A 25,761-nucleotide genomic window follows, 5' to 3' on the forward strand; every position below is an offset into this window, starting at 1 on the left:
CATGCATCTTCAGGTACAGAATCCAGTCTGTGAGTAGATGAAATTAAAAGAACACTGCCTGTTCCTGCCCCACAAAATGCCCCTTTATCTCCCTGTAGCCTCAAATGGAAGGCAACAAGTTCTGCTCAGTCCCTGGGTGTGCCAAGCATCCTCACACCACCCTAAATAATGTATATTTGTTTCCTCAGATGATTTCTCATGCCCCCTCAAATACAACCCCCCAATACTGCCTCTCCCACTGTTGTCACAGGGGTGCTGGGACTCAGCAGAGCCACTGCAGAAGACATATGCAAGGCTGTATCAGGTGCTAGGGGTACCAGGGAGTGCCCATGCCACATGGGGTGCGAATGTGAGGGGCCCCACTGTGCACAAGTGATGCACAGGGAGGAGATACAATGCTGAGGAGAATAGCACACCAGCAGGACCTTCTGGAAGAGCTGGATGGACCCCTCCTAGGTGCATACCTCTTTCCAGCATGTCAGCATCAACCTCTTTATTGCGTGGAGCCATCAGGTCCAGGTGGAAAAGATCTTCAAGGTGTGTATCACACTGAAGTTAAGCTGCCCCTGGTGTCATCACCAAGGACCAAGTTGGAAGCATTACAAATGCTTTATGTATCTGATTGCTTAAGTCTTAATTTATGAGAATCAGAAGTAAAATACCCTCAGGACTCCTTTTTGGCAAGATAGTATGGAAGACCCAGTGGGTTTCAGCAGCCTGGTGAGCAGTCCAGGGGCTCTCTTGGCTGAGTTTTCCAATCTGTTCACAGCTCACAAAAGCACCTTTTGTGAGTCCAGAAATGGCAGAAGCCCTTTAGGAGCAACTAAAAAATTGTATTTTTGTAAATATATCACTCCCTTTTACTTTGCTAAATGTATTTTTAGTTGGAAAGCTCATTAAAGGTGCACAGTGTGCTACACCCCTTGATTTCCAGCTTCACGTGAGGGAAAGTGAATTTCAGAAACTCTGGTTGTTTCAGCCCGTGGAAACTGAGGAAATTGCATGTTGTCTGTCAGCATTATTTACGAGAATGTTGAAACTTGTGCCCAAAAAACACAGAAGATCCAAGGAGTTCTGTACACTGCAGTACACAGTACGTTTTTTGGTAGTGATCTAGAGCTGGCCGTGAGATGCTGTGTTAGGTACATAAGGGCACATGCACACCAGTCCTGATCACACTTGCCCCTAAGATGACGCAACGAAAGGACACTGTAACACACGGCGTGGTTTAACGTGCACCAGAGCTAGCCAAAAGACAGGGCCGTCTTATGGCGTTACTCCGCATTTCCAAGGAGCAGCACGTGCTGAGGAACTCCTCTGCAGAAGGGCACGCAGCGCTGCGCTACCCGCAGTGCCTCAGCGCTCCGGTTCCAGAGGGCAGTCTCACCTCTCCGCCAGGCCAAGGCCGCTACGGCAGCGGGGCGGCGCCTAACCGGGGGCTCGGTGGGACTTCGCACCCCGCACAGGTGCCGCACAGCTCCAGAGGCTGCAAGCCGCGTTTGCTTTCCGTTATTGACTCCGGTCTGCAAGGCGAGACGTTTCGGCCAGTGGGTCCGAAGCAGAGCGACCGCCCACAGTGAAGCAGCAGAGCCGAGGTACCCCGTGTTCGCGGCGTCCTGCGATTCCGCGGCGCTGCTACACGGCAGCGGCTCCCCCGGGCACGATGCCGGGCCACCCCTCAGGCGGGCGGCGACCGTTCCGCCGCGGCGCGAAACCCCGCGCAGGCGCAGTGGCGGACCGGAAGTGCAGGCGGGGGCGGAGGCAGGCGGAAGTGCGCAGGGCCGGGGGCCGCCATTCCGGGGAGCGCAGCAGGCCGCGCGACCCCGCCGTTGCGCCGCCAGCCTCAGGCGGGCCCGGCCCTCGCGGGCGCCCAGTGCGAAGGGCCCGGTCCCGGCCGGCAGCGCCGTCATGGAGGAGAAGAGCTTCGCCAAGGAGCTGGACCAGTGGATCGAGCAGCTGAACGAGTGCCGGCAGCTGAGCGAGAGCCAGGTCCGCAGCCTCTGCGAGAAGGTGAGGCGGGGAGAGACGGCTCGGCGCAGGGAGGCTGAGGTGCCGAAGGTGGCCGTGCGGGGGCCCGGCGCCGCGGGCAGGAGGAGCCGGGCTCGTTTGTGCCTCCGCGCTGGCTGCCGCGGGCCCGCCCGGCGCTGCCCGCATCGCGGCTCCGAGCGTCGGGAGGCGTCGGGTGTAGAACGGCCCCCAGCTGTGGGAAACCTCTAACGTGCGTTGAGGGATGGAGGAGGTTGGAGAGGGGCGGTGGGTGGGCTGTAGTGCTGCCTGAAAGAGAGGCTTATGCCTTGCTGAAGGAAGGCTGGGATAGAGTGGGAAGTGGTTGGAAAAATGATAGTTTGCCACTCTCGATCGCTGTTGGATGTTCCTTCGGTAGCATGCTGTTCAGGTGTGTTTAGTGGAGGCTGCAAAGACAGGAGACAGGTCTTGGTGGCTTTTGTCTTTTGTTAAATGCCTGTGTGCAGGCACACTCCTCCATATTGCAGTCTATGACTGAGGCAGGATTTCTTTGCAAGTATGAGATGTGACAAGGCCAAGGAGCTGAAGTAGGTTTCTTCACAATGGAACGGCTAAGACTGTTCTTGCAGTTCGCTTTCTAGCTCAGTGACAGCAGGGACCGTTGCTGTGCACCAGATCAGCTGATAACTGCTCTGCCTGTGTGCTTGACAGCTTGCTCATTGTTCCCTGTACTGTTCGTATTGATGATAGTGAGCTTGGTTTTGCTGTTGTGTCAGTTACCTGTGTCTTACTGACTTCTTTCAGGACCAGGTGATCTGTTCCGGTGCCTGTTCCTGGCATTTTGGCCAGTGACTAAACACCTTGGTGACAGCTTTCAGAAGATGCAACTATTTCTTTTTCTCAAGTTTTCAGTAGGCCACCACAGCAATAGATTTGAACAGTAGAGAGGGTCTGCACCATCACCTCATAACATGCTAAGAGTGCCCTTCAGAAGGTAGAGTTGCTTGAGTGCCACAGGCGGATATTCTTTAGGACTCCAAGCTGTGGCTGCCTGGCAGATGCTTTTACCCATGGTCCTGCCTTCTGTCTGACTGCACATTGGCCTCTATTTCCTTTCTCACATTCTTTTTCTTACCCATGCTGAGACTGCCCATTTGCTTCATGGCTTTTTCTGCACTCACAGAGCTGTGACAGTTGAGAGGAAGGCTGGTGCTACAGCAGGGAGCAACAGAAGGGCCTTGAGATGTAGTTGTCTTGAGAGCAAACGAGATTCTTGTGGCTGTGCTGTCCTGTGTGAAATCCATCTGATGAGCCTGAAAGAATTTATTTCCAGTTCAAAACAACAAGAGTTCTGAACTGTTGTTCCAACTGCCAAGCTGTTACAAAAAAAAAATTCCCTTCTTAATTAACAACGAAGCCAGAGAAGGAGCTGTGGCTGCTGTTTTCTAAAGCTGGACAGTACTGTCAGTTGATTGCATTGCAGTCAGTGGCTGCAAAGTAGGGAGAGGTGCCAAGTTGAGAGCGCAGCTGCAGGTGAAGGGAATGTCAGGCCTCAAAAGTGACAGGTAGGATGTGAACTTGTAAGGCACAGCACGTTGTTTTTAGTAATGAGTGTAAGCTATTGCAGCATCTAGTTTTCAGGTAGCGTTGGTAACTGATCTGCAGTTCTGTCAGAAAGCTTGGTTTGTTTCCTTGAGATAATACTTGAGAAACCCTTAACAACCTTTCTGGTCAAGTGCAATAGTAACTGTTGCTTCAGGTTTTAATTAGTAATTGTATTAGGTGGTTAAAATGAAAAAGAAAAAAAAAAAAAAAAAACGCAAAAAAAATCTGGAAAGTTTTACATGAAAGCAGGAGATACAAAAACAGATCAAGTCCCAGACTTGCGTGTGTGTATCATTCTTGGTTTCACTTGCTGACCTCACAGAAAGTAATGAGGGAAGGACTGGAGATAGCCTGGCTCATACGTGGTATAGAAGTCATTCTTTCTCAGAAAGCTTTTGAAATTTCCACCTGTAGAATCACTGTAAATTGATCTGCCTGGTTATGACATAACTTTGGCAGCTAATCCATCTTATATTCTTTATAGAATTAATCCAGATGTCATCCACTGATAGCAATAAAACACTTCCCATTCTGCTGGTCTTAAAATGAAAACTAAATTCATGCTGATATTTAGACTATAATAGAAGAACAAACAATTAATGTCGCTTCTGGAGCTTCTAGGCACCATAAATGTATCCAGCCTGTTAGGGAAATAGACATCAGACTTCCTGTATCTCATCGTGCTTAACTTGATTATTGTAGTCACGTGAGTAGATGAAGGTTGTTAAAAACCTTTTTTCTGCTCTCATTAAAAACGCAGTGAGAATATCTATGGAGCTTGGCCTTTGATGCTGTCTGCACTTAATCAGAGGTGCACTGGCATGTTCTGTATCCATGGTTGTGCTTGCTTTGAATTTGGGTACTCACAGGAGGGTAGCACTTTCTGGATGGAACTCCTTTTGATCCCGTGTGGGCACTGCTGCCCCTCAACCTGCACTTTGAGCAGCTAAAGCTGGGCTGAAAGACTGAGGCAGTGGATTCATATAACAGGAAGTGCTCTCAAAGTTGTACATGAAAAGCTTTAAATGCTCTTCAATTTGAGATTCAGGTCAAGTGAGCAAATTAATTCTGCTGATGAGGGAGTTGAGACCTTAGTTATAATAAAGACAGGTTTTCATTAATATAGGATACGGCATAAAGAAAATCAAGTTAAAGGCTGTTTCTTAAACACAAGCAGACAACCATCTATAACCATCTATTTCTTTGTAGCTTTTTTTTTTTTTTTTTTAATATCCTTGGTCTCTGTTTGTCTAAGAGAGGAGTAGAGAGTAGCTTTGAGCAGCTGGAGAGCTTTGTGTTGCAAAGAGGTGGGAGGAGAAGGATTCTAACCACTAATGAAGACTTGCATTTCTTGTCCAGTTGCTGAAAGGTAATTGTGCACTGATTCTTGAAGCTGAGCAGAAGCCAGTTGGTGCTTCAGAGAATACTGCTGTTACTGGCATGTACCTGTGACAGTTCTACTCTCTGAGGTCATTCTGCCCAGTAATAATTTCAATAGAATGAGCTTGTAGGCTCTTCTGCAGTAATCGGTGAAATTAGTACGAGCGAGGAAGCCAAATAGCATCCTGGATGCCATTCAAACCATGACACATTCTGAGAGCGTTATGGTGGATCACAATCAGCAGTATTTTATCTCTTCAGCAGTGAAGTTTATCTTGCACATACTGGCCTGGATGTCTCTAGGAGTGTGCATCCACGTTGGCATCCGTTTTGCTGTTGGGTGCCCTCTGCTGTTGAAGGGCAGGGCAGCTCCAGCACTCCAGCTACCCTCCCATTTGGGGAGAATCCAGCTGGCTCTTGTCAAACAATGCTGCTGAGGCACCTCTGAGATCTTAAGATCCTCAGCCTGTTGATGCTATGGTTGAATTAATTGCAACTGGCCGATTTAAATTAGGAACTCCATAGATGGTTTCTCTGATTCCTGAAGTAAGGGCCTCCAGCAATCAAACTGAGGTCAGGGAATCTTCCAGAAGAAGCTGTGTTTCTGTGCTGTCAAAGGATCTTATGTTAATCTGGTGCCTGGGTCTCTATTATGCTCTAGGGAAAGCCTGACATTGAAAATCCGGATGCATCTTAATCCTCTCACTGATGGAGTCAGCCTACACAAGTCTCATAGACAAATTCAAGTAGTGTGAGAGATAATGTGTGTTTGATTATTAAGCCTCTCACAGAGGCTTAGACTCCTGGTGATCTTGACAGTAGTCTCAGGGCTTGTGTAAGATCTCCAGTTTCAGAGCAGTGTATTAAGAGGTTGTGTTTGAGTCCTGAGACTGTTTAGTTTCTTCTTGCAGTGACAACACAGTAAAGTGCTGGGACACATCCTCCAGCATCCATCCATGCAGATCAAGGGTCGGGATGGCAGGCAGCTTCAACTTCTGGTCTGCTGGGAAAGAGCTGAGAGTCAGTTTGATTGGCAAACTCACAACCAACAAATAACTTACTCCTCAGCATAATTTTGAGGGCAAGCACTGTAAATATTATGCCTACTTAAGAGCAGGAGATTCTTACTATTGTAATGATGAAATGCTATAATGCAATGGAAAGTACAGCAATATCAGCAGAGTAGCACAATCCTAGGCTACAACAAATGAAAATGAACCCAAATGTTGCAGCCATGGACTCAAAAACAAGGGAAGAAAAATTACTTACCTGTGGAAGGCCTCCAGTAGATAGAGATCTCCAGACAGATGTCCTCACCTCCCCTTGCCAACCCTTAAATGAGGTCTGGGAAGGGGTGGATTCTGGGTCCACCAATGTACTGGAGTACATTGCATGCACCTGAGCTGCCCTGGGTTGGCCCTGCCTTCCCACCAGGTGCTTAATCACTGGTTCAGGCCATGACTGAGCAGTTCCACAACAGTTACTTTTATTCACTCGTACTTGGAAGGTGGCTTTAATCCAAAACAAATGGGGGACATGGTTAGGAAGCTGACGTGCTAGAAAAAGGTAGCTAAAAATGATTTTACTAGTTATTTAACAGCCTTCATAAATAAATGACAGTAATGTGGGGCGTCATAGAATTTTTTCCTTTGTATTGATGCTTTTTCAGTCTTTTTGTTGTAGTGTTACCTATGCTCAGTGAAAAGGGCAACCAGAGTTGATCGATTGCAGCTTTTCTCGGATGTTTTCAATGATGCTTAAGATTTTAAAGATCTCATATTGCCTTACAAGATCAAGTGAGAGCAAACTTCTGTGGTCAACTCAGCTCCCAAGCAATATTAACATGACAAATTTTATTTTTCATGTATGTCTTCAAAGTAAGCTAAAATAGGGTAAACAGTAACAGCTGGTTGGCAGTTGAAGAAGCTGCTGTTTTTCAGCTGTCAGCTCCTTCTCTCTCCTGATGGGAAACTTATAGATTCTCCTAGTACCAATATTTCAAGTGTCCTGCTGACCCACCTTCCTAGGATGCATTTAACATGAGCATTTTGGGTGTTAAAGCACAAAAGCAGCTGCCCTGTGTTTCTTGAATGCTTCTTTACCTGTATGTGTTCCCAGGATGCATGCATGGGACTGGGACACTGGCAGGTATGCGTGATGCGTGTATCATGCCCCGCATCTTTCTCCCAGAAGCACGAAGACCCTGTCTTTTCATGCAGCTGAGAAAGGAGCAGCGTGCACAATTAAAAAAAAAAGACAGAAAATACCTGGCACCTGTTGTGGTTCGGTTAACTCCAATTCACAGTGAAGCCCAGTCTCTTGCTTCACACAGCATATGTCAGAACACACAGAACAAGTGTTTTGTGACTGAATTTTCTGTCACTCCTTGAGGGCTGGAGTTCTTGAGAGGTCCCGTGAGTGCTTTTAAAGGCATGAACAGGAGGAACTCAGGAGGGCTGTTGCACTCAGATGCCGCGTGTTCAGCAGTTTACAGTCCATTTAGAACTGCAAAGTGGACTCCACATCACTCAGTCTATAATCAGGATGTCTCTGAGAATCAGGGTCACATCCCTCAGGTTACATACCATGCAGGTGGCATGCTGGGCATTAGCCAAGCCAGTGGGCTTTAGTTTTTTTTTCCCAGCGCGTAAGAAGCAAAGCATCTGAACACTCGAATGTAAAGACAGATGTGCTCAGGGGTGCCTGCTGAGGGTGTCCTCAGTAAGCAGCTTCTTACCATGTGGTAGGTGGGACCTCACTCAGCCTAAGCAAAGAGAGCAGCCAAATCGCCACCTGTGAGTGACTGTTCTGCACGGTGATCCTTCGTCCTTTCTGTCTGAATCTGGCTGAGCCTGCCCATGGGTGCTCTCTGTGCTTCAGATGTGCCACGGCTCTGGCCTATATCAGCTAATGAACTGGAGGCAGCAAAAACAACCATAATAAGAAGTAATGCAGATAGGCTGCATTACTACATTACGTGGCTGTAATTAGCATAGGAACTGCTGGGTGCAGAGAGATGACTAAATTCAGGAATGCCTTCCCTCCATCTGTAGTTGTGTTGTTGCCAGGTTACAGCCAGGAAGTTGATAATATCTCCAGAGGAATTTAAATTAAACTTGGAAAAGAATTGGAAATTTGGCAGGAAGTAGGTGCCCCGGGCTAGAAAAGTGCCTCATGCATATGCACTGAGGTTTGTGCCAGTTTAGTACAGGTAAGGTTTACAAATGCTTTTTTTCCTTACGACTTCAGCAAGAAGAAACCCTCCCCTCTGCAAGGGAGATGGATTTGATGGTTCCCGTATGTCCTGGGAACAGCTGGGAATAGCTGAGAGATTCCTGTTCCTGACAGTTGTCTCTTATCATAATGTGATCTGAGAGCACAGTGCCTTCAGATAGCTGGCTCAGGTGCCCAATGCTCTACCACTTGTTCTCATTGCCATTTGGTAGAGTAATGTGGTCCTGCTCATCTAGTGCCACAGCAGTGCCCGGCTTTTCTGCTGGGCGAGTTGCCTCGTCACATTCAGCCTTGCTTAGCATCAGCTTTGCTCAGATGATGAGCTGGCTTTGTAGATACTGAGCAAATGCACTGCCTGCAGTGCTGTTTCCATGGCACAAATCTGTTCCTGCCAAATCCTGGTTTTAGGATAGCATGCTTGGTTCCTGGGTGTGCAGCAATGGGAGGAGGAAGCACGAGGGATGCCAGAGGATGAAGGCGGTGAAGATTAGCTGTCAGGGCTGGCAGCAGAGAGATTTGAGCCTGCTGTGTGGAGCCTCATGGCTGCGTGGGATGGAAAGCAGTAACTTGGGTGGCAGTCAGGCTAAAATGTGGCAGGAGCAGAGAGCCTGTGTGCAAGTGTATCACTGCAAGTCAGGTAACTTCTCAAAGAAGCCTCAGAGGCGTGGTTTAACTACTGGAATAAGCGTGAAATAGTATCTGGCTTTACCCTTGCTTTTGTAAACCAAGTTTTTCAGAAGCCGTAATAGTTGCCTGGGCAACATGCAGTCTCTTCTGGTGTTCTGCCATGGCCACAGGCTTCCAAACCCTGTTCACACAAGCCGCTCACGGAGGTTCTGACAGGACATGAGATGACCAGTGATACACTTGTCATTCTTGAGGTAAAGCTGCTAGGCATCACAAAGCTGAGCAGCACTTGGCTTTGGCAGTCAGACTGGAACCCCAGTGCTGCTGTAGTTCACACAGGTCAGATGAATTGACCTGAGCTCTTCTGAACCAAGAGATCTATCAAGCAAATGGACCAGCGTGCTTCAAACAAACAAGTCAGTTGTGCTTAAGGAGATGAGATATGTGACACTAATGAAAACACTGGAATAGCACTTGCAGTCATTGTATGCAATTCAGAAATGATTGGAAAAAGCAGAGATTTCATGGATGAACCCCATCAGTGATGGAAGTTGTATGCAACAGCAAGTCTTGAAATTCACACTCCTTAATTTCAGGACAGGTTAAGAATTAACTTGTTTATTTACTTCTTTGAATTTGCTTATTGTCATATATGGTACAATAAAATCTGTGTGTCCAGGCTTCACAGTACCAAACTTGTCTTCTTGCACAACGGTTTGTAAAATGCACATTGCCTTTGCTTATTCAACAAGCTCTTTTTCTAGTGGTCATCCTTCTCTATTAGAGGGAAACTGATTTTCCAGTGCAAACGCAGTGGAATAACTTCTGCACCTGCCAGTAGAGGAGCTTCATGCATTTTTGTTCTGTTGTTTTTTGTTTGTTTGTTTTTATTTTTCTCTTGTTAGGCTAAAGAAATTCTTACAAAAGAGTCAAATGTGCAAGAGGTACGTTGCCCTGTCACCGTCTGTGGCGATGTCCATGGCCAATTCCACGATCTTATGGAACTCTTTAGAATCGGTGGGAAGTCTCCAGACACAAATTACCTGTTCATGGGAGACTACGTGGACAGAGGCTACTACTCAGTGGAAACGGTGACTCTACTAGTAGCGTTAAAGGTACGGCTGGACAGCTTGGTTTGATAACTTTGGGCAAAACTGTGCTTTGGAGGGGATATGAAAGAATTGTTCCCCTTTGACACTGCAGTTGGCTTGAGCTAAATGGATGTAAGTTGGAATTTGTTAATGGACACATGCTTTTATATAATAGGCCTGAGTGCTTGTCTGCTGCTTGAACTTCTAGTTAGTATTTCTCCATATCTTTTATACAGTTCTTGTGTTAAAGGAAAGCTGCTTTTTTTCCCCCCCTTTTTGGTCAATAGGTGCGTTACCCAGAACGCATTACAATACTGAGAGGAAATCATGAAAGCAGACAAATTACACAAGTGTATGGCTTTTATGATGAATGTCTGCGGAAATACGGCAATGCCAATGTCTGGAAGTATTTCACAGATCTGTTTGATTATCTTCCACTTACAGCTCTAGTAGATGGCCAGGTAAGCTTCCTGCCCCAAATAAACAAAACTGTTTGGTAGCACAGTGCAGTCTGTGCTGTCTGGCCCATGCATGAACAATCTCAAACAAGCTGTCTTAGCTTGTGGCCAGAATTTTTTGTAAAGCCCAGGTGTTTACTGTGGGTTTGGGGAAGAATTGGGTGAACTATTAATACAAGCTGATGGTACAACAAGGCCTCTGTTTGCTGCCTAAGGAGTGTCAGGGTATTGCAGATGCTGTTTATTTTAAAGAAGTCTTCAGCAGGTGAGAATCTCCTTATGATACATCACCTGCGAGTTGACATATTGCTGTGATACTGAAGGCACAGGATGTTTGTTGCTCCGATACTAGTGTGCAATGTGCAGCTGTCCAGTTTTGTTTCCATCTGAGAGAATTAAAATTTGTTTCTCCCCTGTAAGGGTAGACCACTGTAATTGCAAAATAATGGGTTAAAACCAGCTGTTTCTGAGACGAGCCTTCCCATAGCAAAAATGCATTTAATGGATTGCTCTTTTTTCCTGCAACAGATATTCTGTCTCCACGGTGGCCTCTCTCCATCCATAGATACACTGGATCATATCAGGGCTCTGGACCGCCTGCAGGAAGTTCCACATGAGGTAACAGGAAACTAGATGCACTACAATTTACATATGTTTGTTGAAAATGCAATTGTACAGTCATGCAGAAATGCATTCACGCAGTGAGACATGCTGTTCTGCAGAAGGTTATTGCCTCAGTAAGAGCTATAGCAAATGAAAATTAATTTGGTTAAAACACACCCAAGTCAATATGCTGTGATTACAGCAATGTGCAAAAGGACAGCTGTGAGGTTTTCATAGCTGTTTTTCACAGCAGCAGATTTTCTTGACTGTTATGATGACTCAGTCATATTGCCAAGGGAAAGTGCCCCATTGCACACTTCCTTGTGAACCAACCACCAGCACACTAAGCTGTCGTGTCATTGTCCCTCCACCTCAGCCAGTCCTTTTTGTGTCTTCACCGTGTTCATTGCTACCCTCTTTCTTCTGGGGGACCTGACAAAGTTAGAGGGAGCCTATAGGACATGCTGATGTGCAGGAGTCCCATGTGGAGCAGCTGGGGAGTGCCAGTTGGACTGAAGAAACCACTCTCTGAGCTCCAAGCAAATAGCAAATAGCTCTGCTGTGTTGGAATTGTTGGGGCTTACAGATGGTCTTGATTATCCCCCCATGGAAACAAACTGCTTGTCCTGAAACATGTTGGGTACAGGAGCAAGAATAGAGTGGCAAGGTCTGTCTGGGATTTCTGAAAATCTGAAATAAGCTGTTGGAATTGCCCCCAGAATTAGGAAGGAGGCTGCCTGGTGGGGCTTCTGATTGTGGATAGATGGTAATTATTGTTTTGTTACTCTGGGGTTTTCACAGTCTTTTCACAGTCTTATGCCGCATCTGATTGGTGAATCCATTTCCCAAGAACCTCTGTACGTGATCCCTACCACGTAGTTTGGATCAATGGATGGGAAACAGCAGAGGGCTTTGATAAGTACTAGACAGTTTGTAGTGCCCCTGAGTTTCTTAATAGCTCAGCGAGAAAAGCTGCTGAGCTTCACTTGTGATTGTTAAAAGTACCAGGATATTTCTGAATATGTAAAATCCAATGAAGAACAATTCAGCAGAGGAAATTACATGCTTAATACCCTGCCAGAAGAACTGCTGAAGATTAACCATCAATCTTTTGATTAGTTCGTAGCTTTACGTGGGTAATTTCCCTTCCATTAATTTATTACAAGTTGGCTGGCACTGATGAACCCTTTGTGTATCCTCGGACTTGCATACATGTTTTCCCGTGTGGCCTTTTTTATACTGTGGGAGTCAGGAAGAAGCACGTGGATCTGTTCTGCACATCTTTGCAGCTCTGGCTAGGTGAAGTGAGCTGGTAAGCAGTGTGTGCTGGAGGTGGCCACACAGTTCTCTGGTAGTACGGAATGCTCAGCTGTGTGCGTATTCATTCCTTGTGAATGGATGTTGACTGGAGTAACTATTGCTAGATAAACATATGTGGCTTATGCAGAGAAGAACATGCAGGCAGGCTTTTTACTGTAAATATTTAAAGTTGTATTTTTATAACTATTTTGTAATCATGATGAAAGCTAACAAAGAACACTCACTTTTTTTCAAGGGTCCAATGTGTGATCTGTTGTGGTCAGATCCAGATGATCGTGGCGGCTGGGGTATATCTCCACGTGGTGCTGGCTACACGTTTGGGCAAGACATTTCTGAAACATTTAACCATGCCAATGGTCTTACACTGGTTTCCCGTGCTCACCAACTTGTCATGGAGGTAGGGGAAGCACTGTCGGCTGGACAGGCAAAAAGAAAAAAAAGGTAGATGTAAATTCTTGTCTCTTTTGTGAGACCTTTGGGTGCATTTGCACGAGCTGACACATAAAGGTGAGGCAGGTAAGTTCCTAAGAGAGATTTCAATCATGTTAAAACAACAGGCTATGTAAAAGGATGATGCTTTGACCTGCTCTGTAACTGAGTACATTGCTAGAGACCCTGCCACGCCCTGTTTGTTGAAGTAGTAATCTTCTTACATGCCGTACTAAACAGGCTGCCCTGTAGTACACAGTAGTCAGATATGTCAGGGATTAAGCCCTAACTTCGGCTGCTGATGGTGTATTCTTGTATATCTTGATGGAAAAATGCCTAGTGGGTCAATGGAGCAGATTTATTTTTACATCTCATTCAAGCAGGTCTTGTAAGGAGTAGCATGTGTCAGAATTCCCTTCCAAGTGAATTGGCAAAATTCATTTGTGCTGAATGAAAGCTGAGGGTTTAGCTGAAATCTCTAGTTTTCCTTCTTGTGTAATCCACAATTTGCATACAAACCCATCAATGGCAAATAGCCAGCCTCCTTATAGAATGGCTTAAATTATTCTCGCTAGGTAAACATTGCTTGTAAACACCACTTTGTTGATGTTGTAGAGTGCCTTTTGAAAATGGAACTACTTGGAAGGAACCTACTGTTTCACAAATAGCTTGAGGCTTGTTGTTTGAGGAAATTCAGATGGACTGAGGGTTGAGGTTTAACAGAGACTTCTTTTCTCTTTTTCCTGGCAGGGTTATAACTGGTGCCATGACCGAAATGTGGTGACCATTTTCAGTGCGCCCAATTACTGTTACCGCTGTGGGAACCAGGCCGCTATCATGGAACTAGATGACACTTTAAAATATTCCTTGTAAGTAACGTGCTTCAAGCAAGTCCGATCCTTTCCAAAGGGGTCCTTTCATGAAAACCTAGTTCAAACTGCTCTGGAACTTAAGTCAAGCTATAAAAGGAGCTACTTAAGCTCTTAAAAACGTTTCTTAGGTACTGCTTTGTCTCCTTTTCCTGGTTCTGAAACATTGGAGCTTCTGCAGGGCCAGGCCGTGTTTGCTCTGTGAGCAGTATTTCTACCAGCAGATGAGTTTGCCTCCTGCTGGTCATCAGTTTGGGGACCTGCTACATCCTCTGGATTTAGATTTGGGGTTGGGGGAGATCTGGGACACTTCAGGTGGAAGCAGCTGGGAAAATAAAGTGACAGCAACAGGAGAGCAAGTCTTGTTTGCAGTATTGGAAACTGCCTTGTGTGGAAGAGCACTGACCCCTTTTTCTTTCCTGCAGCCTTCAGTTTGACCCAGCACCTCGTCGTGGAGAGCCTCATGTCACCCGTCGTACCCCAGACTACTTCCTATAAACCTCTCATAACCTTTTAGAAGGAAGTACGCCTGGTGTTTTAAAGAGCAACAATATTTACTTGTTTCTGTCAGAAATCGGGGTTCGTCTCTACTTATAATCCCCTTCATGGACCAAAATGTGCCATACTGAGGACGAAGAGCGTTCAGCACAACTTGAGACTGAATTCTTTACAACACTATATATCCTATACCAATCAGTCCAACAGTCAGTTTGCCTGCTGTATTGTAGTCATTTTTTGTTGTTTTTTTTTTTTTTTTCTGGACTGTTCAGAGAGGACAAGGTAACTCAAACGCTTCCATCTCCTTTTATGCTTATTTGTAAATTTTTAGTTCTAGTGGTTAACTGGCATGAATTAGCGTTTCAGAGTTCATTTTTAAGGGAAATGCACACTAACTTCTTTACCCCACCACTCTTGATTTTACTGAAAGACGAGCGCCTGAAGTGGAGCAGGCCAGGCTGGCCGAAGCCCCGGGCGGCCCGGCCCAGGGCGTGCAGCCCTGCCCCCGGCAGGGGTCGGGTGGCCCTTAAGGCCCCTTGCACCCCCTGCCCTTCTGCGCTGCCAGGAGAAGGGGAGCGATTCCTGCTTTTGGGAGTACGTTGTCATAACACGGAATAAAGCGTTCCCTTTTTAGCTCGATTCCCGTCCTGTGTTGTTCCCGCCTCCGCGTACTTGTCACGGCCGCGCTTCTCCCGCTCGCTGTACCTGAACAATAAACGCCCTTCTCAGCCCGAGCCGTGGTGCTGCGCTCTCGGGGGCGGGGCCGGGGCGGCGCCGGGCGGGAGGGCGGGCTGTGGCTGAGCCATGGCGGCGGCCGCGTACGAGCTGCTGGTGCTGGGCGGCGGGTCGGGGGGACTGGCGGGGGCGCGCCGGGCGGCCGAGATGGGCGTCCGCGTCGCCCTGGTGGAGCCGCGACGCCTCGGCGGCACCTGCGTGAGTTGGGCGGAGGCGGCGGCCCGGGGGAGGCGGCGGGACGCGATTAGCGGGCAGGGATGTAGCAGCGGGCAGGAAAACGGCTCGTCCGCCGGGCGGCTCGCTCGGGGAGAAGCGGCGGCGGTGCGCTTCCCCTGCCGGAGCGGCCGTGCGGCGGACGCTGCCCGAACGGGGCCGCAAACGGCGCGCTCTGTGGACCTCTCGTGTTCTACCTTTGGACCGCGAGCACCGCCGACCTTCAGTGCTCAGCCTCGAGGAAGCGGAGGGCTGTGACACAGCACGAGGGACGCGGCACCCCGCTCGGCTCCGGGCCATGAGACGTGGCGTGCAGCGCTGCCGGAGCATCTCCTCGTCCAAGTCGTGCTCACAACCTGCCCTTCTTCCCTCCTAGGTCAACGTTGGGTGCGTGCCAAAAAAAGTGAGTGTGATTTTTTTGTTGTTTGCAACGTTATATTCTGGATCAGTTTCAGTCCCGGCACAGAGTCCGGTGCCTTGGGTTTGGCCCTGAGCGAAAGGCGGATAACTGCACCGAGGTCAGGGCACAACCTGCAGAGAAGGGCGTGGGGAGGAAGCAGTGCTTGCAGAGCATTGCGCAACTGCACCTCCCTGGGGCACCCAGATCCCTGTCCCGTGAGCGGGTCCAGGCAGAGGGGTGGCGTCAGGAAGCGCTGCCTGCACGCAGCCAAGCTAAGATCCCGGTGGTGCAAGCCAGTGAAGCCGCTTGTATGGCCTTGCACGCAAAGGGTGGTCCCAGTCATGCAGCTGGTGTTTGCTGCGGCAGACCTCGGGGCTCCCGTGGTGTTTGCAGTTCTCCTAAAACTACAAGAGCCTGCTGGGTGTAATAGGCTCATCCTGAAGCCTGCTGCACCAGGGCACTGAGTGGGCCATGCTCTGTGTGAGCAGGTGATGTGGAACACTGCCATGCACGCCGAGTTCATTCACGACCATCCTGACTATGGCTTCGAGATACCTGGTGCCAGGTTTAACTGGAGGTGAGGCTCAGGCTGGGTGGGGTTGGGTGCCAGCCCCAGTGGGGAAAGCACCTGCCTGCTGTGCAACTCACACCTGTTTTATTTTGGACCTCCTTTGCCATGCGGTGAGAGTCATTTCAGATGAGCTCTGCAGCTTCATTAGTTGGCGGTGACAATAAACTTCCATCTTTTTCCAGGACCATTAAGGAGAAGCGCGATGCTTATGTGAGACGCCTGAATGAGATCTATGAAAATAATTTAACCAAGGTGTGGATGCTCTTATTCCCTGAGCCTGGCATGGAAACAGTCTTTTCTGTCTATTTTCTGTATTTATTCTGCTAATGAGATACCTGGGCTCCCTGCTATTGCTCCCCAGGCTCGCATTGACATCATCCGTGGCTATGGCAAGTTCACCTCTGATCCGGAGCCCACCATCGAAGTCAGTGGGAAGAAGTACACGGCTCCTCACATCCTCATTGCAACAGGTGGGCGCCCATTGGTCCCTCCTGACTCTGAAGTTCCCGGTGAGTACCCACATAGCACAAGCAGGAAGCAGGTGATGTGGCTGCAGGAAGCTTTCTGCAGTTATCCATGGTAAAATCACCGTGCTGCTTTGCAGGTGCCAGCCTCGGTATAACCAGTGATGGGTTCTTCGACCTGGAAGAACTTCCCAGGTACGGTGGGATATCTCCCATCCCGGTGACGCAGTGGAGAGGTGAATCCCAGAGCTTGGTGGCTTCTCAGTGGCTCCAGCTGATCACCTTGCTCTTCTCAGCTCTGCCCTGGGAGGTTGCATAGGCTGTTCTGCAAAGCTCTCACTGTGGTGGCACCCAAGATGAACTATTTGGTTTGGGCCCAGGAGAAGCTGCCAGGTTTCTAATGCTTGTCAGGCTCCAAATATGTGCACGTGGCATTCTTGCTTCTCTGCAGGCACAGCGTGGTCGTTGGTGCAGGGTACATTGCAGTGGAAATTGCAGGGATCCTCTCCACACTGGGCTCCAAGTCCTCCTTGCTTATCCGTCGGGACAAGGTACTGCTGCTGGCCATCCCCATGGTGCCTCCCATTGCAGCCACATCCCAGCTGCTCACATGTCTCTGGCAGGTTAGCCAGGGAAGCTGTGGGTGGAGGCAGAGCAGAGGCATGCTGCTGAGCCCATCCCTGCAGCTGTAGAGCATGCAGAGCTTTTCTGTAGCAGTGCGTGCCGTGGGATCTGCTTCCTTCAGCTTCATGTTGAATCATAGCTTGAAGAAAGCAAACTAAAGAAGATTAAAAAAACAAAGAAATGCTTTACTATGAAGCAGAAGTGTCCCAGCCTATTTGTGACAGAGTGGGGCAAGAAAACAGGCAGTAGGGAGATGGAGGTGGATAGGGCCATCAAGCATCCTAGTGTGTGGCCTATCATCTCAGAGGGCTGCATGGTCCCTGCCTAGGTCCTGAGGACGTTTGACTCGCTCATCAGCACAAACTGCACGCAGGAGCTGGAGAACATTGGAGTTGATGTCTGGAAGCACACACAGGTATGGGTGCTCACGGGGGACAAGATGAGGTTGGATTTGGTGATCTTGACGGTCTTTTCCAACCTGAGCAATTCTACGATTCTGAGATGGATGGGGTAGCACCCCAAGCAAGGGTGGTTGCTTACCCACCTACTAGCACCATCCCATCATGGCACCTGGTTGCCCCTGCAGGTCCAGGCTATCACCAAGTCCCCCACTGGCTTGCTGGAGGTGAAGGTCACATCCTCTGAGCCTGGGCACAAGCCAACTGTGAAGGTGATCCATGATGTGGACTGCCTTCTGTGGGCCATTGGGCGGGAGCCGAACACAGAGGAGCTGTGCCTGGAGCATGTGGTGAGACAGAAATGTATCCCCTTACCCTTAAGCATTGCCATCCTTGGGCTGCAGAGCTTCTTGGTGCCGTGTGGGACCATAAAAAGTCTGGCGCATTCTTGCCAGGCTCAGTTCTCCATCCAGGGACCTTCACATTGCTGTGAGGACCACAAGGTTCTAAGTGCTGACATGGCTAGTATTCCCCTGGCAGGGTGTGAAAGTGGACGCCCAGAACCATGTGGTGGTGGATGAATTCCAGAACACCACCAGAAAGGGGATCTATGCCATCGGAGATGTTTGTGGCAAAGCCCTTCTGACCCCAGGTGCGTACCGGTGCTCTCCATCCCCTCGTCCCCCAGCAGAGCCATGCCTCACATTCCCTGTCCCTCTCCTTAGTGGCCATTGCAGCTGGGAGAAAGCTGGCACTTCGGCTCTTTGGTAACCAACAATGTGCCCGGCTTGACTACAGCAACATCCCCACTGTCGTCTTCAGCCACCCACCCATTGGAACTGTGGGCCTCACTGAAGGTAGGGGTGGGAGAACATGCAGAGAGGCATGCAGGTCTTAAATCAGTGCCTGTGTGGAGAAACAGGCCAGGGAAACTGATGTGCAGTGTTTTCTGCTGCAGATGAAGCTATCTCTGTGTATGGGAAGGACAACGTGAAGATCTACTCCACGTCATTCACCCCCATGTACCACGCAGTCACCCAGAGGAAAGTGAAGTGTGTGATGAAACTGGTGTGCGCTGGCAAGGAGGAGAAGGTGTGTAGAAGGAGATAGTGGTATCCCCACCTAGGAAGATGCAGGTCCCCTTGTAGGATCTCACTGCAGGGAACACCATGGACTGTCCGAGTGGGGGGCCACCAGTCGTGGTAGTGTGACTCCTGGCTGTGAGTCTGGTCTCACTGGCTTCTTGCTTCTTCCTCAAAGGTGGTGGGGCTGCACATGCAAGGCCTGGGCTGTGATGAAATGCTGCAGGGCTTTGCTGTGGCCATCAAAATGGGAGCCACCAAGGCTGACTTTGACAACACAGTTGCTATCCACCCCACCTCTGCAGAGGAGCTGGTGACAATGCGCTGAAGTGTGGAGATTAACTGCTGAAACAGAGGAGCCACTCCTTGCCTCTTGCCAGCACTTCCTGTGTGCAAATTAATCACATGAGCAAATTTCATCCCTTTCTCTGAAAATTTGTCCTGGGTTGTAGGAAATAAATTTTTCCTTTCTTAAAAAGCATCTAAACATCAGCCGAGTACTTGGAGAGTAATGCAGTGGTAGAATCAGCATGGTGTGACCCAGAGTAGAAAATAAATGCAGTGATGCTGGCAAACCTTTGCCTTGTGTGTTGTAATTGCTGTCCTGTGCTGTACCATACAGGGTAGGAACGAGCGCTGAGGCATCATCTCAGCCGTAAGAGGCAAAGACAGGGAGTCACCACAGGGTGCCAAAGGGACGGGGCCAGGATTGCAAACTGTGTGCAAAATGAGCTTCCTGAAGTTCACCAAGGCCAAGCGCTGCAGGGGGTTTGACCTACGAGGCTCCTAACTCGCCCTTCCAGCCACCGCCATTACGCGACTCGGGGGCCCGGGGCTGGCGCTGAGACCCCAAGGCGCCTGCGCGGTGCGGCCGCCATCTTCCCTCCGCCCTCCATTCCCCTTCCGGCCCTGGGCGGCGCCGGTGGCGCTGCGCTGCGCTGTTAGTGTGGCTGCAAAGCGGCCGGAGGCGGGGGATGAAGGCAGCGGTCCCGGGGCTGCGCTCTCCGCCTCGGCATCGCACGTGGGCCGGACGTTGGGCAAACGGAAAAGTAAAGCAGTACGCACTGTGATGGCTGCTGGAGCAGAGAATGCAGCTGGGTGAGCAGTTTGGGGCTCGGCAGCAGAGGCGAATTCTTGCCTTGCAGCGGCTCAAACCCAGGCTGATTTGGTTGGCCTGGGGACCCAGTGAGAGTAACTGAACTGTGCCTTCCCACCTCTTGAAAGCAGAGATGGAATCCTGCATTTCTGAGGCTTGAAAACGGGCTCATTTGGCTGCAGTCCATTACACAGTTTTCAGCCTCTGTTACAAGAGCACTGGGATGCTGTGGGAGCTTGAGAACGGAGACTAAGCGGCCTATTTTTGGAACTCAGAACCAGTTTTGGGGGCTCAGACACTGAACCCAGGTGTGCTGCCTTGAGCCAAGCCCCAGGACTGGCTTTGTGCAGACAGCAGCAGGTAGAGGTGCTCTCAACCACAGCACTGGTTGTGTTGTCCCTAGAATGCAGGGCATTGGTGTGCACTGGGCTGAACCCACATGAGAGACTCTCTGGATAAAACATGACTTTTCAGCTCAATTGCTTACTCAAATGTTTAAACAATGCCCAGAATAGTTACCAACGGGCCTGTGTAGTACAACAGTTAGAAAACAATGGCAGCTTGTATTAGTATTCACATTGTGACAATGACTGATTTATGGCCTTTTCAAAAGCCCAGACTGTTGAAACAAGCATGAGCTAGAAGCAAATGAGCCAGAGCCGCAGCAAGCTAGAGACTGCTAGAACCAGAGACAGCAATTAATGGTAGATGCAGGGAGCCAGAGGTGTCCAGGACTAATTAATCCATCAATTCAACTGACTACTAAGTAGTTTACAATGTATAACTATGACATGCAACATTACAGTTATGACAGTGATTGATTTATGACCTTGTCTAAAGCCCAGATTGTTGCAGCAAGCATGAGCTCTGATGAGCTGGAGACATCCACAACTAATAAATCAGCAAAAGCAAAAACTAGTTTCTATCTATACAGTGTACAGCTATGACATTCAGTAGCAATAATCAAGTTACGACAGTGATTGATTTGTAATAAAGCCCAAACTGTTTTAACAAGCATGAGCTGTAGTTACCTGGAGCCAAAACAGAGCTGGAGAAGTCTAGGAGAATTCCAGTCCACAAGCTGGAGCTGCAAACAAACTGGAGAGAAGCACAGCTGCCTGCAAACCAGAGATGCAGCAAGTTGAAGACATCCAGGGTTAATTAGCCTGCAAATACAAATTAAGTTAGTCAATATCTATACAGTACACAACTAAGACATTCAATATTAACGTTCAAGTTACAATAGTGATTGATTTACAACCTTGTCTAAAGTCTAGTTGTTTTAACAATTTTAATTGCATGAGCTATGACTACCTAGACATAGAAATGAGCCCAAACTACAGTGAGTTGGAGGCATCCAATGAATCGTAGATGCTGGGAGCTGGATGTTTCCAGGCCTGATTAATCAAGAAATCTAAAATAAAAATAGCTAATCCACAGTTTATGACATACAACTATGACATACCATACTGAAGTTGTGACAGTGATTACTTATAACCTTGTCTAAAGCTAGGCTGTTTTTACAAGCACTAGCTGTGTTCTATTCAGAAAGAAGCAAAATTGCTTCTAACAGGTTCTTGGCAATCCCAGGAGAAGTATTTGGAGGTAAACCAACAGCCACCTGCCAAAAAAAGAGCTGAACTCATAGAAGTGATGAAGGAACTCTTCAGCTATAAAGCCCTCCTTTGCAGCAAGAAACCCAAGTCCAAGAGATAGTTTTCAGTACAAAAGGGGCTCATATAAGGGTCGGCTCTTCAATAGCTGACCCTTCTGTGAGCCCAGGATACCTCCACCCTTCTGGTCAGATGGGGAGCGCAGGTGCAAACAATTTGCCTGTGCTCCCTGGGACAGCCACTCCCCTTCACCAGGTGCTCAATCAAGCTGTGACCCAACAGTTCCCCTGCAATTGCAGTGAGCCGGAGCTGAAACCGAGCTGGAGATGAAATGAACTGGGGATACAATAAACAAGAGACTTCCTGGACTAAACATAGCCATAAGCTGGAGCTGCCAATGAGGTGGAGAAATCCAAGGTTAATTAATGAATACAAACTAATTAGCTTCTGTACAGTGTATAACTGTGAACTGTAATATTCTGACAGCAATCGACTTACAGATTGCACGAAGTCCAGACTGCGGTTACTTGGTGCTGGAGGTGTCCGTGCCCGGTGCGGTGCAGTACGGAAGCGTGGGCTGGGCTGTCCCCCGCACGGAGCCGAGGTGATGTTTGCAAATGGGAGAACGAAATCCTGCAGCCGGGGGCACAGTCAGGTCCCTCCGTACTGGAGCACGCGGACACGGCTGCGAGCACGTGCCAGCTCTCGGGAGCTGCGCTTCCAGCAGGGCGGGCCCCGTCGCGCACCACGGGCTGGAGCCTCCGGCAGGGAAGGCGAGGAGCTGCTCGATTTCCCCGAGCCCCGCTGGTATCGGGAGGTGGGAGCCGGGTGGAAGCGCGGCTTCGGGGCCGCGTCAGGCCTCGATCGGAATTTACTCTGTACCGCCAGCCAGGAGCTGCCTCTTGCCACCAGCCCGAGGCCGAGCTGTGAGGATCCGTGCCGAAGGATGCGTCGGCGGACGGACGGGGGAACAGTTGGGAGGAACGGGCCCAGGGCAGCTCCAGGACCGCCCGACGGCTGCCGCCCCGGTCGCGCCTCGCGGCGCCACGCGCCAGCTCTGCCAGGAACAGCACTGCGGTGCAGCGCCCTCTTCTGGCTGCGCCGAGACCCGCAGCGCCCCCGGCTCTGAAGCCTCCAAGGGACGGCGGCGGTTTCGCCCTGCGCTGCGGCGCCCCCTGGCGGGCGCTGCGCGACACAACGCCCCGTCGCGCGAGACGGTTGCCCTCCGCTGCGGGCAAGATACGGGGAAGCGGGCACGGCGGGGGGAGGACAGCTTAGCAACACGCAGACAGGCGCGGGCTTTCGGTCACCCTTTTATTAGCACCGTGACAAGTGCGACCCCTCGCCCACCCGGCCGGCGCCGGGACCCGCCCGCAGGTTCCTGGCGGGCAGCTGTCAGCTGTCAGGGCTTAGGGGATCACCACTGACCCCCAAACCCCCGCACCTTCACGCAACGTCCGTCTCCAGCACATCTTCACTCCTCGAGGGCACGTTCTTGTTCAGCGTCTCCATCTCCTCTTCCTTCCTCTTCCTGCGCTGCTTCCGACAGTGGCTTTTGAGGGGATAGGAATGAAACAAATGAGCGAGGAATGAGGCATCAGTGATGCCCCGCGCCCCTCCCAGCAGGTCAGACCCCGCATCCCACACCCAAATGGCACCTGGCCATGCCCAAGGGCCGCGCACGCTGCTCCCGCCCCAGCCCCACGTACTGAGCACAGAGGCAGACGCAGACGACAAAGACGATGAGGGTGACGATGGCAGCGATGAGGGAGATGACCACGATCTGGCCCCGGTCGCCTCGCAGGTAGAAGATGTCCACCTGCTCACACCGTGCCCCCGTGTAGCCTCGCTCGCACCTGCCCCACAGCACACAGGACAACAGGGCTCCAAAAACCGTCACACCACCTGCTGCCCATTCCCAGCAGCGTGCCGTCCCCCCATGCCACCACGTCTCCTCCACTGGCAACTTACATGCAGGCCGGAGCTGCCTCGGCCACGAGGAAGCGGCAGCGTCCCTTGACGCAGTAGTGCCGGTACTCCTCGGGACACCGGGAGAAGTGTCCCCGCCGCCGCATCTGTGTCACATTACCTGCAGGGACCAGGATGGGATGCAGCGGGGACCCCGAGCGTGGCCTGCTGCCAGCTCGCGACCTTGGCCGTTGCCGGCCCAGCGCCTCTGTGCTGATAAGCGGCAGCTGGCCTCTGCGCCAGACAAAACACGGCAGCCTCCCGCTCTGCTCTTACACCTCCTCACCTGCACAGCCCTCGCAGGGCAGCCCTTCGGTCACATTGGCATCAGCACCCACGCAGCTGAAAAGTGCCAGGCCTGGAATGAAGGAGAGCGGCTGAGCAGGGACGGGGAGGCTGACAGCCATGGGGAGGGGACCTTTTGCCTCACCAGCATCAGCTTTTCTCCAGGCGGGGAGGGATGGATGCCGCTTCACACCTGTAGGCACCCAACCATGGCCCATTGCAGCCTGCACGCTACCCGTGCCGTGGTGGTGCGACCTGGGGGGTCCAGAGGGACAGGAGCCAACAGGAAGGGTTTGGGGGACATGAGGAAGGCTGGCAGAGCCCCAGGTAGCCAGGTGGCCTCTTTGGAAGAGCCTGGGTGTTCAAAAACTGTGCTGGTGGTGGGAGGAGGTAGCTGAGCTGCAAACCAGCCCTTGTGGCTTCAGGTATCACCGCACCAGCACCAGGTGCTGTGATATCCCTGCTGCTGCTGCAGGGGGATGTCCATCAGGGGGCAAACCCAGACACTCGCCCTAATTGTGTCACTTCATGTGCTCAGATGGGAAAGGGGCAGTCGCCCTGGCCCCAGCCTTAAGGCAGTTTAAGGTGGTGCAGTAACCAGCGATGACCCAGCACAGCCCTACTTCCCACAGGACAGGTCCTGCTGGTGGGGCCAGTGCTCACCAGGGCAGCATGTCACAAGGGGCACATCCTCTTCATGTGGGGAAGGGTGGGCGGGTGTGCTGTGCCACTTGGACACCTGGCCTGCCTGCCAGTGCCCTGTGGTAGTGGTAGAGGGACTAACTGGGCAACCTCCCGAGTCCCCCAGCCAGCAGCAGAGCCTTTCCTGGCTCTGTGTCCCTCCAGGCTATATATAGGCAGTGCTGCTGTAACTGCACACGTCGTGTGACCGAACGCCAATAAGCTTGGGTGCAGTCTCCAGCATGAGAGCTGAGGCCCGGCTGCCCCCCCAGCACCAGCTGCAGGCTGACTTCACCCCAGCATGGGACGACCCCGGCAGGGCAGCTTCCCCACCCTTACAGCAAACAGCTTCCACAGCTGCCCTCCTGCAAGCCTCCCTCAGGCAGCCTCCCCTCAGCAGGGCGGTGGCATGGGGATGATGTGGGTAATAGCAGCCCTGTGGGGTCTCTGGCAGCCAGCTCTCAGCCCACCCAGCACAGATGTCCTTCCAAGGCTGGATCCCACAGTCATCATCTTCCTGTGCTGGGCACCATGGCTCCAAAACAGGTCAGGCACCATTCCCCTGTGTGGGTGTGGGCTGGGCAGAGCACAACGCAGCCCCGCCAAAGGGCCAAGCCCTGGGCTGCTCATGGCAGCAGGCACGTCTGGGACCCAGGGGGCTGCCTGCTGCCTGAAATTAGGTGAGGTGATGGGCAGCAGTGGGGCTGTGCTGCTCCTGAAGGCAGCCAAACCAAATGACTTTGTAAGGGTGGCTCTGGGGCAGGACGCCTCCTCATTTAGTGCTGGAGGAGCACCTTTGCTCCAACGCAAGAACCTGCGGGGCAGGCACTTGCTGCCTAGTATCCTTTATCGCTGGCGCTGCTTAGGACGGCAAAATACATCCACGCGTCCACATATCCACGCACCCAATGGTCCACCAGCACCGAGGCTGCCTGCGGGCAGGGTCCCGCTGCCGGATGGCAGAAGCGTCCCATCTCCACTCCAGGGAGGTGTCAACCCGAGGGACTCAGCACAGGGAGCACCGCGACGGGACTGGGGAGGGATCACGGGGCACGGCATGCGGGGCACGGGGATGGCAGCGGGTGGGCACCGGGAAGAACGGGATGGGACGGGACTGGGAGTACGGGGTGCGAGCACTCCAGGATCGTGCGAGCCCCGAGTCGGGACGGACTCCCCCGCGCGGCCGCGGTGCCGCCGCTTACCGGAGGCGAGAGCCAGGCACAACAGCAGGGGGCCGGGACCGCCGCCCGGGACCGGGACCGCCGCCGCTTCCATGCGCGCCGCAGCCTCAGCCTGCCCGGTGCCCGGTGCCCGGTGCCCGGCGGCCGCGGCGGGGCGGGGCGGGACGGGGCGGGGCGGGGGCGGCTCTGCCTCCTCCTTCTCCCGCTCCCCCCAGCGGCGCGGAAACCCACGGATGGGACCCCCGGAGGGGATCTCCCCGCCTGCACCCTGTGCGGGGTGTCCCGAGCGCTACAGAAAGGGGGTTCGTTCGCACCCGCCGAACACCTTCACGCAGAGCCTCGGGTTGCCGTGCAGGGCTGCGGGTGCCAAG

General features: G+C 51.2%; 3 protein-coding genes across 3 annotated transcripts; 2 read left to right on the plus strand and 1 right to left on the minus strand.

Annotated features, from left to right (window-relative positions):
• Positions 1–1,908: 1,908 nt before the first annotated feature.
• PPP2CB (protein phosphatase 2 catalytic subunit beta) lies at positions 1,909–14,079 on the plus strand (the record flags this gene model as incomplete). Its single annotated transcript, XM_079534391.1, has 7 exons — positions 1,909–2,010; positions 9,717–9,926; positions 10,190–10,363; positions 10,889–10,978; positions 12,519–12,680; positions 13,463–13,581; positions 14,007–14,079. 7 exons carry the CDS (start codon positions 1,909–1,911, stop codon positions 14,077–14,079), a joined length of 930 nt encoding a protein of 309 aa, XP_079390517.1.
• Positions 14,080–14,883: 804 nt separating this feature from the next.
• On the plus strand, positions 14,884–18,894 carry GSR (glutathione-disulfide reductase; the record flags this gene model as incomplete). The annotated part of the gene is made up of 13 exons (XM_079534734.1): positions 14,884–15,012; positions 15,404–15,430; positions 15,916–16,004; positions 16,181–16,250; positions 16,360–16,507; positions 16,603–16,657; positions 16,914–17,013; positions 17,415–17,501; positions 17,673–17,834; positions 18,025–18,136; positions 18,210–18,341; positions 18,443–18,576; positions 18,745–18,894. The coding sequence occupies 13 exons, from the start codon at positions 14,884–14,886 to the stop codon at positions 18,892–18,894; spliced, it is 1,395 nt and encodes a 464-aa protein (XP_079390860.1).
• Positions 18,895–22,705: 3,811 nt separating this feature from the next.
• Positions 22,706–25,511, minus strand: BTC (betacellulin). Its single transcript, XM_079534518.1, has 5 exons — positions 25,412–25,511; positions 23,530–23,601; positions 23,247–23,364; positions 22,985–23,131; positions 22,706–22,827 (listed from the first exon to the last, which is right to left on the minus strand). Exons 1-5 carry the CDS (start codon positions 25,482–25,484, stop codon positions 22,722–22,724), a joined length of 516 nt encoding a protein of 171 aa, XP_079390644.1. The 5' UTR covers positions 25,485–25,511; the 3' UTR covers positions 22,706–22,721.
• Between the last annotated feature and the right edge of the window lie 250 nt (positions 25,512–25,761).

Source organism: Tetrao urogallus (genome assembly GCF_951394365.1).
Source record: "Tetrao urogallus genome assembly, chromosome: 4".
NCBI classification, from domain to species: Eukaryota; Metazoa; Chordata; class Aves; order Galliformes; family Phasianidae; genus Tetrao; species Tetrao urogallus.

Coding starts and splice junctions, on each gene's coding strand:
- BTC (XM_079534518.1), bottom strand. CDS start 25,484: ATGGAAGCGGCGGCGGTCCCGGTCCCGGGCGGCGGTCCCGGCCCCCTG. Junction 23,602..25,411: donor GTGCCTGGCTCTCGCCTCCG/GTAAGCGGCGGC, acceptor CCTTCATTCCAG/GCCTGGCACTTTTCAGCTGC. Junction 23,132..23,246: donor GAGGCAGCTCCGGCCTGCAT/GTAAGTTGCCAG, acceptor GCTGTGGGGCAG/GTGCGAGCGAGGCTACACGG.